The sequence below is a fragment of the Netta rufina genome (genome assembly GCF_964035555.1).
Source record: "Netta rufina genome assembly, chromosome: 1".
Taxonomy (NCBI): domain Eukaryota; kingdom Metazoa; phylum Chordata; class Aves; order Anseriformes; family Anatidae; genus Netta; species Netta rufina.
Genome location: NC_140123.1, coordinates 170,841,250 through 170,856,103, shown reverse-complemented (window position 1 = coordinate 170,856,103; position 14,854 = coordinate 170,841,250). Strand labels below are relative to the sequence as shown.

Here is a 14,854-nt window from a genome sequence, read left to right as displayed (position 1 = left end):
CAGCCTTTGAAGCTTCCCCCTTATTGCTGTTATGAAGGAAGGAGGGTTGCTTCCAAGAATTGCTGCAGCACTGCAGTGTTCCTCCTCCAAACGCTTTCACACGGTGAGATAGCTGGTAGCTCCAAGCAGGTCCCTCTTTGGAAATCCTCTGCCGTCACACAAACTGAGAAGTAGATATGCCTGGTTAGCAAGATATTTAAATTGCACTAACTAAAGTGCTTCATCAAAAATGTCCGACCAGCTCTTTGTAAGGCCTCGATTTTCATTAGACCGAGGCCCAGCTGAGATGATGAATGATGTTGGAGATGTGCCACCAATTAGGAGACATCAATTTTTCTGTCAACGGGATAACCTCTTCTGCAAAACTTGTCATATGTTTATTCCTTTTCTGTTTGTGAAGGTATTTGTTTGGCAGCGATATTTTGCACGAGGGGAAGAACTTATTATTTTTTTTGGTTGTCATTTCTGCACTGTTTTGAGTTCCTGTCTTGTGGGATATTTTCCCCATTCAGACCTCTTCCACTTCAATCCATCTGCTGTCTCTTACATTTGCAGTATTCTGGGGGAAGGAAATGACTCTGCTTCTGAAGTGAGTTTTGGAGGGGGAAACACTTGTGATGCCAGCAGGTTCCTTGGAAGCATAGGACTTGGGACCTGCCATGCCTTCAGGTTGCAGGCTTAGGAATGCTGCTATTTGTGTGCAGAGGTTTCCAAAATGGAGAAAAATGCACTTCTGAGCACCTCTTAAACGTTTATGTCTGCTATGCTTGCATCCTAGTAAGTGTTCTTTGCCATTTAATGGCTTACGATACAAATGAAGACATATGCTATTTTTTATTCCAGTTTACACACTTTCCTTACCCGCATTCAGAAAACTTGATGGCTTCCACACCTCCTTTTACTGAATAGGAACTTTTACTCCTGTTACTTATGGAAAGCTGTGTACATCCTTTACTCATCTGCATGCAGTGATTCACAGCTGCTGCTGTGTTTGTTATAGCTTATTGCAAGTCATTTTATGAAATCATCTGTAGCAAATGCTTAGCGGATATTAGGGGAACAAACAAGGAAGTTCTCTCTGCGTGGGCATGTGTGTAATACACAGAGAGCAAGAGTTATCTATGCATGTTGCAATATTTGGCAGGAGACTGGCCGAGAGGGACAGATATCTGGTGGGATTTTGGATGGGCACTGGTAGATGTTGACACGACCTTAAGGCCTATCAGGTTCTCATGTGGGAACCCAGCTTCAGGAAACAGAGCCTATGATGAGAGTTTTTTTGAGGGGTGGCTGAAAAGTTCCAGCTGTGTAATGGGTATCTACTGGGGTAGCTGCTTTGTGCTGGTGTTGTGGTGAGGGGGATACGTGGCAAGGAAGAGTTGAAGAGCAGAAGGTGATAGGTGGCCATTGCTGGCTGAGAGGTGGCAGAGGTGTGCAGGAGTCTCTGTTGAGATGGAAGATGGGCAGCTGCTGGCAGCTCAGTAAAGGACTTTGTATTTGGGGGAAAATGTTCCAACATACCTACATGATTTATGATCCAAAATGTCCATTTCAGTTATTTCTGACTCTGGAGCTCTGGAGCGAAATAAACATTTTTCAAAGTGTGTTTCTGTCTCTGCTTTTTACAGTGCCATCTGCCACAAAGACACCCTCTTTTCTTACTTATCTTGTTCCTCTTTTCCAGGTTGGCCTTCCTTCTATGATGTGATCAGCCCCGATGCAATTACTCTCACTGATGATTTCTCCTATGGGATGCATCGGATTGAAATATCCTGCAGTCAGGTTAGTTTATAGCACACAAAGACTGTTCTGATGGCAAAGGCTGCAAAAATCATTACAGAGCGCTGTACTTCCCTCAGATTTGCAAACCTTTCAGTTCCATTAAATAGCAATCATTGTAAGAGAGCACAATGGGTCCTAGGTATAACAGCTGGGTGGAACGAGCCAAAGGCACAAAGGGCTCGTTGGAATGCGCGTCCTTGTCTCGGGTGAGATTTAACAGAGCAGATGTAAATGGCCGGGCTCGGCGCTGAGTCTACAGAAATTGTCTTCCTGAAGAGGGTCCCTTCAAAGGAACTCCTGCGCCTGGCTGACCGGCTGCACATGTGAGCAGCTGAGATGGGAGCTGGAAGCAGCAGAGCGCCTGCCTGTGTGCCGATTCCATCACTGTGCATTACCACGCAGCGGTGCTAACTCATTCCCAGCGCTCATTCCCAGCTCAGTCTTCACAGCTGCCTCAAACAATCCTGTCTGCCGTACTAATGAAGTCAGTAGTCATTCAAATCACGCCCAAATTTTCCGTTATCTGTCTCATTCTACTTGCTCCCACACTTTGTGCTGCCTTCCTCTCCACAAAGGGTATGGCGTGGTCATTACCTGGCAGAGGGAGAAGCTGCTGCTCTGGCATTCGGCAGATGTACCCAGCGGCTTGCAGCCCTCTAGCTCCACATGCTCACATTCCTCTGAGAGAAGCAGTAGCTTCATCTGGGCCGTGAGAATCTGCTCTTCTCTTCCCAGACAGTGGTGGGATAACTGATTTTGGCACTGATGCTACGCATCTTACTTGCCAATCAGTTCTCGTATATAAATGCTTAGAGTGAGTCAAGAAGCTTCCTGAAAAGAAGCAGCAGCATCTTTATGGAGAATCCACTAACTGCTGTCTAGGTAGAGGGTCTGGCCAGTACAGCATATCTGCTAATGTCTTGTGTACTACATCATTCTGTAGTTTTTACATTTATGATATTCTTGAAGAGACTGAAGATCCATTTAACAATTTTTTGGAACATCAATTTCCCTAAATTCCCACGGGCTGGGAACCTCTTGCTTCACCAGTAATTACTGGAATAACACAACATGTAACCCACTTCCTTCACCCTTGCTTAGCAGGGCTGAACAGTGCTGAAACAAGTGTGCTACCAACCTGCTGAGCCTGTATCTGCTGATGCCCTCCAAGAGACGGTCACAGCTCCTCGGCTCACCAGAGCGAACCCAAGGCAGCCTGTGGTCAGGACAAGGAATTTGGGAGTGCCATTTACCTGTTGCCAAACAAAATAGCACTAGCAGACCTGAGACCCGTAGTATTAGCAGCAGGCACATACAGACACCATAAACTTGGAGCAAAACCAAAAACTGAATTTACAGCATTAAGAAAAGAATACAACCAAAGTTGCTATATAATCCATTGGCAACTTCCGAGCAGTTATGCTGGCTTCCTGGTGCAATAACCCCACAGATGATCGAGTCACACTGGAAAATAGCTCGAGGAGTGGTGAACATCTTTGCAGCCACCGCTCAGCATGGTTAATACCACCACATTGTGTATCCATAACAAAACCATTTCCTCCTTTCCTCGGAGCCCTAGGAATGTGAATTGCACAATCAAAACTCGCAATTTTACTGCAGCTTGGAGATGCATGGGGATTGATATGGCAGGCCTTAGTAAAACTGGAGGGAAGTACCCTCTCCCGCACCCAAAGCCTTATTAATCTTTTGCAGATGAAAAAGTAGCTGCCTTTTCTTTAAAAGTTCTCCCACCTGTCTGGGAGAGTAAAAAAACTCTCTTTTAATCTTCTGCATTATAGAAAATAAACAATGGGGGAAAACTGCCATAATATAAAGAAAAGACATCTATGGGCTTATCCTAGAAATTGCTTTTACATGTTTTTGGAAACACATTACCCGGGATGTATTTAAAAGGTAAAATGGTTAGTGGCAGGTGGAAGTTAATTGCTAATGCATTTGAGGAATAATGTAAAAATGGTTGCATCTCTCTCCCTTTTTTTCTCTTTCCTGCTCAAGAATTTCTTCCCCTGAGGTCTCCCTAAGTATTACTTATACCTGTAAAAGCCAATAAAACTCTGTAGTTGGAGAAGTATTGCTTGCACACCGATAGCTCTGAATAGGTTGCAGCAACTGTCTGCAAGCTAATTTCTGCAGCTCCCTGCAGCCTATTAGAACAAGGAGGCTTGAGATCCAAGCATACTGACAGTTAGCAGTGACCCCCCTTTTCCTGCTCCTAAACACATATTTCAGATGCTTTACTCTAACCATTTAACCATCCCAGTGCATTCTGCCCAAGATATTCATATATAAGGCTGTGACGCATGATTGTTTCTTTTGGGGAGGCTTTACAGACATGTATGTACGTCCTAGAAAAATGGTCAGCACCTACTCTGTGTGGGAAGGACGGTAAAAATCAATTCATCCTTTGTACTCTCAGCCGAGAACCAGTGTTCTTATGGTGTGATACAGAGGGCTGAATTACGTTCCTTTTCAGGGCAGATGAGTTATAGAGTCCTCTACAGGGAGAATCGCCACATAAATTTTTGGTGAGGGGTAATCTCAAAAGGTAACAAATTTTGCAGTAATCCAATCCTGGTGTGATCCTGCCATCACAAGAAGGTGTAATGAGACTACCTCAAGTTCTAGCACAGCTTTTCAAGTTTTGTGAGGAAAGCCTTTTTGATAGATTGTCTTCGTAGTCTATATGTTTGTGAGCATATTACTCCTGCAGACTGTTTCTCTCTACGGTTTCTCTTGTTCTGTTTCTGTCCAATGGAGAGGGAATGATTTATCTTTGGGTAAATGTTAATCTGGAAAAGATCTGTTTAACACTTCTGGCCAGGAGGTTTTGAAGCATTCTTAGTTGAGATGATTTAATTAGGATGCTGAGCATTTAGAAAAATGTTCTCTCTGGGACACTAAGTTTCTTCAGATTTTTTTTTCAAGGTATGGAAAAGCTTTAATCAGGTGAAGTGCCCCATTGTGAGAAACTCCACTCTGGGAAATGCCTCAGGTTTTCTGCCAAAACTGCCCAAAAAAGGGCCTCCAGTATAAAGGAAAATGAAATAAGAGGTGGCGTATGGAGGAAAGGGTTGTAAAACAGTGATCTTTCAAGAACAACAGGCTTTGTCTTCTGCACTTCCCATGCAACTTTCCTTTGCCTTTTCCCATTTGCCTTGTTTTGTCTTCCTTCCTTGCAAAGCCGAGCAGCTGCTTCTTAACCCAGAGTCATCTGTGCCCTTTCCCATTGCCCTGGGGAGCTCGTCCTGCTGATGCCATGGTCTAGAAGTGTTCCCCAGTGTGCTTCTGGGGTCCTGGCTGGCTGCCCATGCTGTGCCAGCAGCTCGTCTCCGGGAGCTGGGAGCCTGCCCTGGGACATGGCTCTGGCAGCTTTAGCTGCCATTAAGCCCAAAGAGCTCCTGTCCCTCCCTGCTGGCATGAGAGCCTCCCATAGACTTTGAATCTGTTGAGAGAGCATAGTCCGAAGCCAAGACCTTACCTGCATCTGCAGACATCCCTCTTGCTGCCTTGATGAATTAAAAGCAGGAACAGCAGGAGAACATTAGCTGCACATTAACTGCAGGGTAGAGAGTTGCCGTCACTAACTCATTCACCGTTCAGAGCAATCAGTATTGCCTCTATGTATTTGGGATGCTATGAATTAATTAAACGTTAAGAATAATTCGCAGTCCTTAATTTTTGCTGTCTGACTGTGAGCCCACTAACAGTGCTGTGATCTTGGTTACACCATGCCAGCTCTCACTGAGATCAGCTATTGACTTGAAAGGCTGAGGCTCTTTAGGAAAGCAGCATGACTTTCCTGTTCAAGATAAATATTTCTCCAGCGCAAGGTTTTATTTTTTTATTTCTCACGGCAGGCTGTAAAAATGAACTTGAGGAATTCAAGTGACTAATTATAAGAAGCTCTTATTATCCTGATGTGTTGTCAGCCATAATGTGCAGTGAGAGTAATCCTCATTTCTGCATAAGGACCAACTGGACCAGGTTCTTCAAAGTGTTGTACTCTTCTGCAAAGCAGAGGACTGTGCCTTTCTCTCAGGCAGGAGCAGCAGTGTTTGCTCAGCTACATGTCCCTGTCCCCTACACGCTGCAGAAAGTAGTGTGGGGTGAGCGTTGGGCTCACCCAGCTGAACACGTGCAATGACACGATGTGAAACATGCAGGAAATTTGGGCTCTAAGTCTTAGGCGCCGGTGATATCTCAGAAGATCATCTTCCCAGATCAGTCTCGTCACTAAATGTGGGTTGTGCATCCCACCCAAAAGGGTGATGTAGGCATCGAAATGTGCTTTCCTGGAAGCAGCTGCTCGGCATTGCTTAACGCTGCTGTGACGCCACTGAGCTGTGCAGAAACCCAGTGATCCTCTATTGTGTTTTGTTCCAGTGCGGGGCTCACCTGGGGCACATTTTTGATGATGGACCTCGTCCAACTGGCAAACGGTACTGCACAAACTCCGCTTCCTTATCCTTCAAACCAGCAGAGAAGAGCAACGCCGGGGAAGGCAGCAGTAGCACCAGTCCTGCCCCAACAGGCAAAGCTGAGCTGTAGGACAGCGCAAGCCCCACGAAAAGCTGCTCTGATCCCACACAACTTACAAGGAATGTTTGCTAAGTTGCCTGCTACCTTATATCCTAAGAATGTGTAAACGTATGAAGGAAGAATTTTGCACCATCCTTTTTCTTCCTCCTTTCTGGAACTGAGGCCTTGCCTGCCAGTGCATTTTACTATTTTATTGGGTTGAAAAACATGTTGACTGACTCCACAGGTTTTCTTTTTTCTTTCTTTTCTTTCTTTTTTATTTTATTTTTTTTAATAGATTGCTTTAAGGTACCCTTAACTCAAGAGGCTTTGGCACTATGAGTTACTAGTTTCTCCTTAGTGCTGCATTGCTCTAGGTTTGAACAGTAATCCTTGTGTGGGAGACGGGAATTGTGTTTATCTCCAGCTTATAGGAAACTTCTGGGCATAAGAAATCCTGAATTCCCAGCACATCTACGCTTTGTTCTGACTTGTGAGGCATGCAGCCTTTGGTCATATGTATTCAACCATCTCCCAGTATCAGCCGCACCCTGCAAAAACGTGTATTTATGGCTGTTCTTTCCCAACTAGAAGAGATGGATCAGATGTAAAGCCCATCCTTTGGCTAATTCCCTGCCAACATTTCAAGGGTGTGGTTGAAAGGGTGTAAACATTGTCTCAGCATCTATTTTTTCCCCTTTGTTTGGTATTTAAATCAAGGTTTTAACTAGTAAGGCTCGCTTATGCAGGCTACTAATGAGACTTTGTCTTCTTCTGAGGCCTGAAATCTGAATGAAAGCTGAAATCTGCAGGGGGCCATTATATTGGCAAGTGCAGAGATAAACTGGAGAACTGAAGAAGATGCAGAATGACACTGGGCTCTTTATCCCGTCAAGGTTTCAGAAACAGGATAGTTTCTGCTAAAAGGGAGTTTAAGAGTGCAGCAGGAAGAGGGAGACCCTCTGGAAACACAGAGTTTTAAGGTGTAGTTGGCCTGGATGTGTGCTGTCTACAAGGGCACAGCCTTCATTTTGGGCAACTGCGACGTAGGACATGAGTGAGGGGGTTGGTTTAAGGAAAAAAAATTTGAAAAAAGCCTGCAACAATTATCATGTAGTGAAATTTGCTGTCCCATAAGATGCTTTTCACAGCTGCTTTTAGATTTTGTTCGATAAGTTTGCCTTGAATTGTGCATAATGCTGTTCTTTAAGCTGTTAAGACACAGTATTTGCTGACACCGCTTTGCCTTTAAGTATTGCAAGACTTAATGAATATAGTAGTTACTTTTATTAGCAAACTGCATAACTAACATGTTCGAATCTAATTTTATTTCCAGGAGGTGCAAAACAACCACAGAGTTTTATGGAAGCAGGATTGAGGTTTTTATGTCGGTAATAATAAACACATTACCTAAAGTACAAACATCCTTCGATTAAAATATAGCAACTGTAAAAGCATGCAGAATGGCCAGAATCGCCTTTTTTTTTGATGACATAAGAACTGCATGAAAAAAAAGCATACAGTACCTTAACATAGAATAGATGCAAATAATTAAAGATGATAAATATTCAGGGCTGAAGCACTTGGGCTCTGTGGTGGTGAGCACCTACTCACGTGAGTATTCCCCCGGGTGTCACGCAAGGAATTGCTCATCAGCAGGAGGAGAGGCTGATGCCGACTGACCTTGGCTGTTTCAAGGCAGTTGCATTTCTCCTGGTCCCATTGCTTTTTAGCAATTTCTTGTAGAGGGACTGCTCTTATCCCTCGCTTTTATTTAAAGTAAAGTAAAGTAGATTTTCTCTACCACATTTTCTGACATAAACGTAAAAAAGGCAGCATCTATAAAAATGTGGTACATAAATGTGGTTTAATTCCAGATTGCTGTTGGATTTAAGTGTTATCAAATTTCAGTATATTTCTGCCTTATGTTAAAGAAATATATTACTTAAACTTCAGTATGCAGTAATGTGTGCTGTCCTACAGGAGATTTATTTTTGCAGGATATGGAGTGCAATGAAATGAGTCAATATGGTGAGGTGTATGTGATCTCTGGGAGTTAGACCATTTAACATAGGAAATGCATTGTTCTCTCTTGTGCGCAAACTATAGCATAGCACAGGTCAAGGTAAGACAGATTTCCTTTTATTGCTTTTCGAAGACGCTAGTAAGGGCTGGTATTGAACCCTCCAAATTTCGTTCAGTCTGGTTATGATCATGACAGAGGAAACTTGGGAGCTTTTTCTGTATCTTTACATTTTGCACTGTCTAGATGCTTATGAAAACTGAATGCAAATTCTGTAGAAATAGGAAACTATATTTTATAATATCTCTATTGTTACTCAGATGTTTAAATAGGATACCTTAAAACATCATGTCACATGTTATTTATATATACTATATATATAAAAAATTGCACATGTTTTTTATATATATATACGTACACGCATATATATCTATCCAAGTATAATTTTAGCCTTCAGTACCTTTTTAATAACTGAAACCTTTCCTTAAAAGAGTTCAATACTTTTAAGAAATCAAATATACATTTTTCAAATCAAATTTGTTTCATATATTTGTTGTACACAAATAGAAAATAAATTTCTTTATAAATAATTCCATTCTCCTTTCTCATTTATTTGTTTTTGTTTGTTTGCTTGTTTGTGGGCTGCTTTTTTTTTTTTTTTTTTTCCATCAGGTTTATGTGCCCATAGCTGCAGCATAGGAGCTGCTTTCTCTTGCTTTCCCTTAACTGCAAATATTGGATAGCAGCCCTTTATCTCAGGCAGCTTTCTGGTAGGGGCACAGAACCACAGGGTACCAGGTTGCCTCGCATTTACCAGCCTCTGGGAAAATATCACAAGCATCCAGGCCCAGCAGAGAAGGGGAAATGTTTAGAGAAGGGCTCAGCTTTCACCTTTAGCAAAAGATTTGGCCGCTTCCAAATGACTCGGTGTGGGGGCTGGCGAGTGGCAGACAAGCTGTAGGAGCCCTGCGGTGCCCGGTCTTGGTCTGCAGCCGAGAAATTTGTCTGGAAATCTGGGTTTTGACAAGGCTCCATCTCTAAGGATGCAGGTTGGGAATGCCCTGTGGGCAGCAGGGTAATGCCGCTCAGTAAATTGAGTCAGCAGCAGGCTTTGAAAGATGGGTGCAAGGGCAGGGGAGAGCTTGCAGGCTCTTTTCAAACCTGCTTCATGGTTATATTTGCGGGGACCTGGGTGTTAATGCAAGATCGATTCACATATTAATTGGTCTTAAACATTGCAAGGTGTCATAGGACATACTGCAGATTTATTTTAACAGTTTAATATAATCTTCATTTGTCCAAAAATTAATCCCTTTTAGCCTCTGCCTCTGGCCTGCATTTCCTTTTCAGACCGGTGATGGTTTAATGCTCCTGGACTGATGGCCCAACTGGTACCTGCTGAAATGGGACACACATCTGGGTACCCTGGGTCGCTTTGCTATGCTAAAAATATTCCCTATGTGTATGTGGTTAAAAGTGGGGCCTTACCACAGCAGCTACAGCATGCATACCCTGTGTGGGCAGTCATAGACTGCCATCTGGGTTTATACAGCAAGGGCATTGCTCCAAGAAGGGAGTGCGAGCTTGTGAAGAACTGTGTCAGCCTCTCATTTGTACTTGCAGGTAAGTGGTGTCCAAACGCTTTGTCCTCTCTCATTAAAAGGCAAGGTAAAGCTGAAGCACCCAACTTCAGCCCAGCGCCAGAGGTAGCAATGACCCTTGGGCCTGCCCAACATGCTAGCATGATGCACAAGACATTAGTGCTCCTTTACAGTGCCCAAAGTGGAGCTCTCTGAGCCACTAGTTATGCCCCATTTCGTTTCCTCTCTTCCTCACCCCAAAGAATGGCTTCTTCCCTCAGTTCAATAAGACCACATGCTAAGTCGAGTCTTCTGTTGGAGCGATGCTGAAGGACACATCCTCCCAAGCACCATGCGCAGTGCAGCTGTTGGTAGTCTACTGATGGTACAGAAACATCTCGGTCACTTAGCCTTGTTTTGAAATCCATTTAGCCAACCAAATTGGGTAAAACATGAGGTTAAACCTTCTCTCATAGAATATGTGATTTATATTCATTTTTCTTATTGCTAAGTATGTTACAAAGTGCCTGTGGTTAATGTCAGTGCACAGCCAGGAGTCCTCTGCTCCTTCCAACATGGTCTGTGAGGGGATGGAAGTAGATGATGCAGGCTACTTTACTGGGCCTAACTCAGACTTTCAACATCTCATCCTTCTCATCCTTGAAGGACTGTAAGGATGAAAACAAAACAGATGCCTGCACTTTTGGCATTAAAATCAGTGCATCCAGTACCCACTTGTACACAGAAAGAAAGCGCGAGCATTAAGTGGCACTGGAAGCAAATTTATCAGCTTCCAAATTCTGTAGAACAAGAAAAAACATTGCTTAACTCATTGAACTGATAGCTCTTGGTTTATTGACTATTAAAATGAGGCCACCTACAGGTACCAAAATAAACCTGCAAAAATGTTTAAGCCGGCGTATTTGAATAGTTGCCTTCCATCCTGGCTTGCTCCTTCCTTCTTATAAGAAGAACTGATACTCTACAGGGCTTGACACTGCTCTTCAGATCAAAGCCATGTTTTTCTTTTTTTTTTAAAAAAGCAAGATAGTACTTCTAAATGCACTACAATCAGCCAAATCACTGGAATGGCCAAACTCCATGCAGAGGAGGCATGTGACATCCTGAAAACCTTATACAGGCCACCAGTGTAATATTAAATGCACTAAGCAAAAAGGTCTCAGTTATGTCCACATGTTTTTGGGATCAGGACATGCTCGAGCAGCCCAAATTAAGCAGAAATAGTACACTCAGAGACCTTCCCCAGAGACCTCCTAGGACTTATAGCCAGCCTTAGACCTTTCGCTTGGCCAACGTAGGCCAGTAGAAAAGGAGAACCGGTTCCAGAAATAAAAAAAGAAAAAGCTCCCAGTTTCAAACTCCTGTTTTATTCACCTCTTGTTAGACAGCTTTTGAACACTGAAGACATTTCACTCTGCAGATGTCTTAGCCAGGGCAATCTCATTTAGTGCTCTTTATAGCTTTGGTACAGATGATATCAGAGGTCTAAATTCTTCTAGCCAGAAAATTTTACTGTTTTCATATAGCAGATCTGTTTCCATCACCTTCCTTTTCACTTGCTGCAGGGGTTTTATTCTCTTTTATTTTTCAGTAGCTGGCACTACAGACAATGGTGTAGTTTGTGTTTTTTTTTCTTCTCACTGTAGTCTAAAAACTCTCAGAACTGGGATTTCATATGGTTTCAGACTCCATACGTCTCCCTTCTTGTCTGCCCTGGTGCAAGGACTCGCTCTTCCCTAAAAACCAAACAATCCCTTACAGGCAATAGAAGAACCTTAGCAATTTTTGTTTGCCCACTTTGCAGGGAAAAGTAGTTCTTTAGAAAAGCAAATAAAATGTGTCTTTATCATCCCATTAAAATGAACAAGTTGATTTTGTGTGTGGGCTAGTTAGTTTTCATGTTTTTCCAGGCCGCTCCTTCTTCTTGCAGTCTGGCTATTGTCTCCTCCAGTTTACAGCTTTATTATTGTATGTTTCATACAAATGCGAACATCTGGAGAACATCCTCAGGTATAACTGCTGGGCAGTGCAGAAAATATCTGGCATGATCTGAAACAGGTTTTTCTTCCCTTGAAAGCACACTCCTGGGACTGAGAAACTTAGAAGGTCTGTAATGGCGTCGAGAGCCTTTCACCTCCAGAGCACCACTTCACATTTGGCTGGGTCTGTAACAGCCAGCATCCCTTCCCATTTCTTTGCTGCTCACTGTTTTTTTGTGAAATTAGTTGTTGCTGGTGCCACTTCCCAGAGATCACTGTGGCAGTATCCCTGAGAACATCGGTGGTGCTGGAATGGATGTGGATCTTGAGAAAGGCGATCTCTTTACCTAGCTCCTAATTTGAACAGTTTCTAGGAAAAAGATGTGAAAAGCTTTTTCCTAAACTGAAAAATAATCCAAACAACCTCAGAATTTGTTGTCTCCATACTGCCAACTCCAGCTTTGTGGGCTAGCACCAGTCCAGCAGTCACAAGTGACCATGAATTCAGTATTCTCTGTTGATAAATTGCAATTTTATCTTTGTTTGGCTAGGGCTTTTAGTAGCCTGCCAGCTCAAAACCATTGCCTAATATATCATTAAAGGGCAAATACGTTCCTGTGTACTTCTGTGGCATGTAAGCAGATCCTACCCAAGCCTGGACATTCCAGCATCCTGCTGAGGAAGGAAAGCAGTGCCCCAAATCATTTAGGCTGCAGATTTTCTTTGCAAATCAAATATTTTTTGTTTTCCAACGTCAGACACTTGGGGCTGTTCAGGTCACAAGACGCCAGAGGCTGTTTACTTTGGAAAACAAGGACAGCGGTGGTGGGAGGTGCTTTTAGCAACACCCAAATCTAATGTTTTAAACCAAACAGCAGCCTGGCCAAAGGGCAGCTTAACTCATCCTTACTGACACCATGACATAGAGGGAGGGCATCCAAGAGCTGACTGACGTACATGCAGCAGGAATAATATTTGGTATTCTCACTTACGAACTCAAATACCTCAAAGCATGTGGGGGATCCTCAAATGAGAGGAATAAATATTTTGCATTGACTGCAGTCAATGTTTACAGTGGAAAGTGATTTCTTCAAAGGTTGAGACAGTGCCCAGTAGTGGGTTACGTCTGAAAGGATGTTGGCCGTAGAGGAGCAGCACTTTTCCTACACCCAGGAGCCACGTGGGATGGTCAGTTTCCCTCTGCCCTTCAGGTATGTTATTTCATCTTTCATTTGGCTCAGCTGTTCAGGCTGTGGGGATTTCTCCAAGCCAGGTTTCCTTCTAAGTCATTAGTGGGAAAATCAAGCAAACAAACAAGCAAACAAAAACCCACAAAACCACAGAAATGGAAGAAATGGATCCTTGAGAAGTTGATACAGAGTAGCAAGACAAAAAGTGAGAAAGGTTCCTACTATCAGTGCAAACGGAGGCACTTTATTATACAGTTTTCCTTTCCTTTTGCATTGCATTGCAGGGCCGAGACTGACTGAGGGGGATGCAGAGCTTTGCTTCTGCTTGCTGACAGACCAAGCCTGGTCGTTTTAAGGGGATGGGAATTGTCCTACCTGAGGACAGCTCAGCTGAAACAGCATGGTCTCCTAGAGGTTATCAAATCTGCTCTGGAGAAACCATGCATCTCCAGCCATTATATCCCTATCTGGGTGGCCACGTAAAAGCTTATAACATTATTTTGTTAGAAGTGTATGCGACTTTCTGTCTGTGGGCTGTTTTTATCCTTGCTTTTTCACCACAAACCAAAATTGCCATAGATAACTGCTTTCACTCGGTGAAGACATTTGTTTCCTGTTGATATTTAATTAGTAGGTGCATTCTGCGGGTCAAGTTAGAGGGCAAAAATAAAAGCCAGTTTTAGATGATTCAGCCCATTCTTAACCAGCAAGCTGGTGTTCAGCAATGTTAAACTGTAATAAAAATCCACATCTATGTGGGCTCACCTAGAGTTTCACAACAGCAGTGAGGATAGGGCACATAGCTTCCTATTTCAAATGTCTTCAAAACATCCCTTCAAAGAATCTCTATTAGGTGTTAGGAGTATAGGGGCTGTGGCATCCAGTTACACAGCTCTGACCATTTCAGGGAGGTGAATAAAATAGGGTTGGTTTCAGAAGCATGCCGTGAATGGATTACTGTTTTACCCCTGAAAATACACATTTCTTCCAGTAGTATAAAAGTGAGGGGAGCATTTATACCACCAGTGTAGGAAACACACATCTCTTTTCTCCAATGACTGAACTAATGAGAGCCATCAAACTTGCTAATGGTTGAGGGAAAGCCTTTCAGTGCCTTGTGCTGGCACAATGTAAGTGTTTTCTGTAGGGTTACTTCCGACACCACCAGTGTGAATGAGAGGCAAAAAACCAGCATCAACACAGCCCGATAACCCATGTTCTCTTAAAGGCAGCAAGAGAGGACAGAGGAGCAAGTCCACCGGCCCTGGCAGAGAACATATAAACTGCCAAACACATGCTCCCTGACTTTGAGCCTTACCTAGTGGATACATCTCCAAGTTAACTACATTTTAAGCCACAGATATTAGAGGAAATGGAATTCAAACTCTGCCACTTCCTGAAAGGGAGGAAGAAAGGACAAAATGGCAGCACTAAGCCACTGGTCCAGGTGGCCGTCCTTGAGCCACACCAGGTCAGCAGCCATGAGGACAGACTGGGAGGTGCCTACAGGCAGATCCCAAAGGTTGGGAGTCCCAGAGATTGTCCCGTTGGCATTTGCTTTCCAAATGTATGTGCTATGCTGGGCGATACATCATCTTAATGTGTTTGCCATTATGCAAGGAAGAATCTGGCCTCTGTTCCACTTGATTCAGGAACCAAAGAGCTTGTCCTCACTGCGATTCGTGGGCCAAGCAGACAACAGAGTAAGGGCTGCAGAAGAGTAAGGCTGGGGTTGTTTAC

General features: G+C 43.4%; 1 protein-coding gene across 2 annotated transcripts in view; it reads left to right on the top strand.

Moving 5' to 3' along the window:
* Positions 1-8,798, top strand: part of MSRB3 (methionine sulfoxide reductase B3) — an 85,698-nt gene extending 76,900 nt beyond the window's left edge. For both annotated transcript variants that reach the window (XM_084302047.1, XM_084302046.1), the window contains exons 6-7: positions 1,685-1,782; positions 6,187-8,798. In XM_084302047.1, the coding sequence (XP_084158173.1) occupies positions 1,685-1,782; positions 6,187-6,351 (263 nt within the window). In that variant the 3' untranslated portion in view covers positions 6,352-8,798. The remainder of the gene's footprint in view (positions 1-1,684; positions 1,783-6,186) is intronic.
* Positions 8,799-14,854: the final 6,056 nt, after the last annotated feature.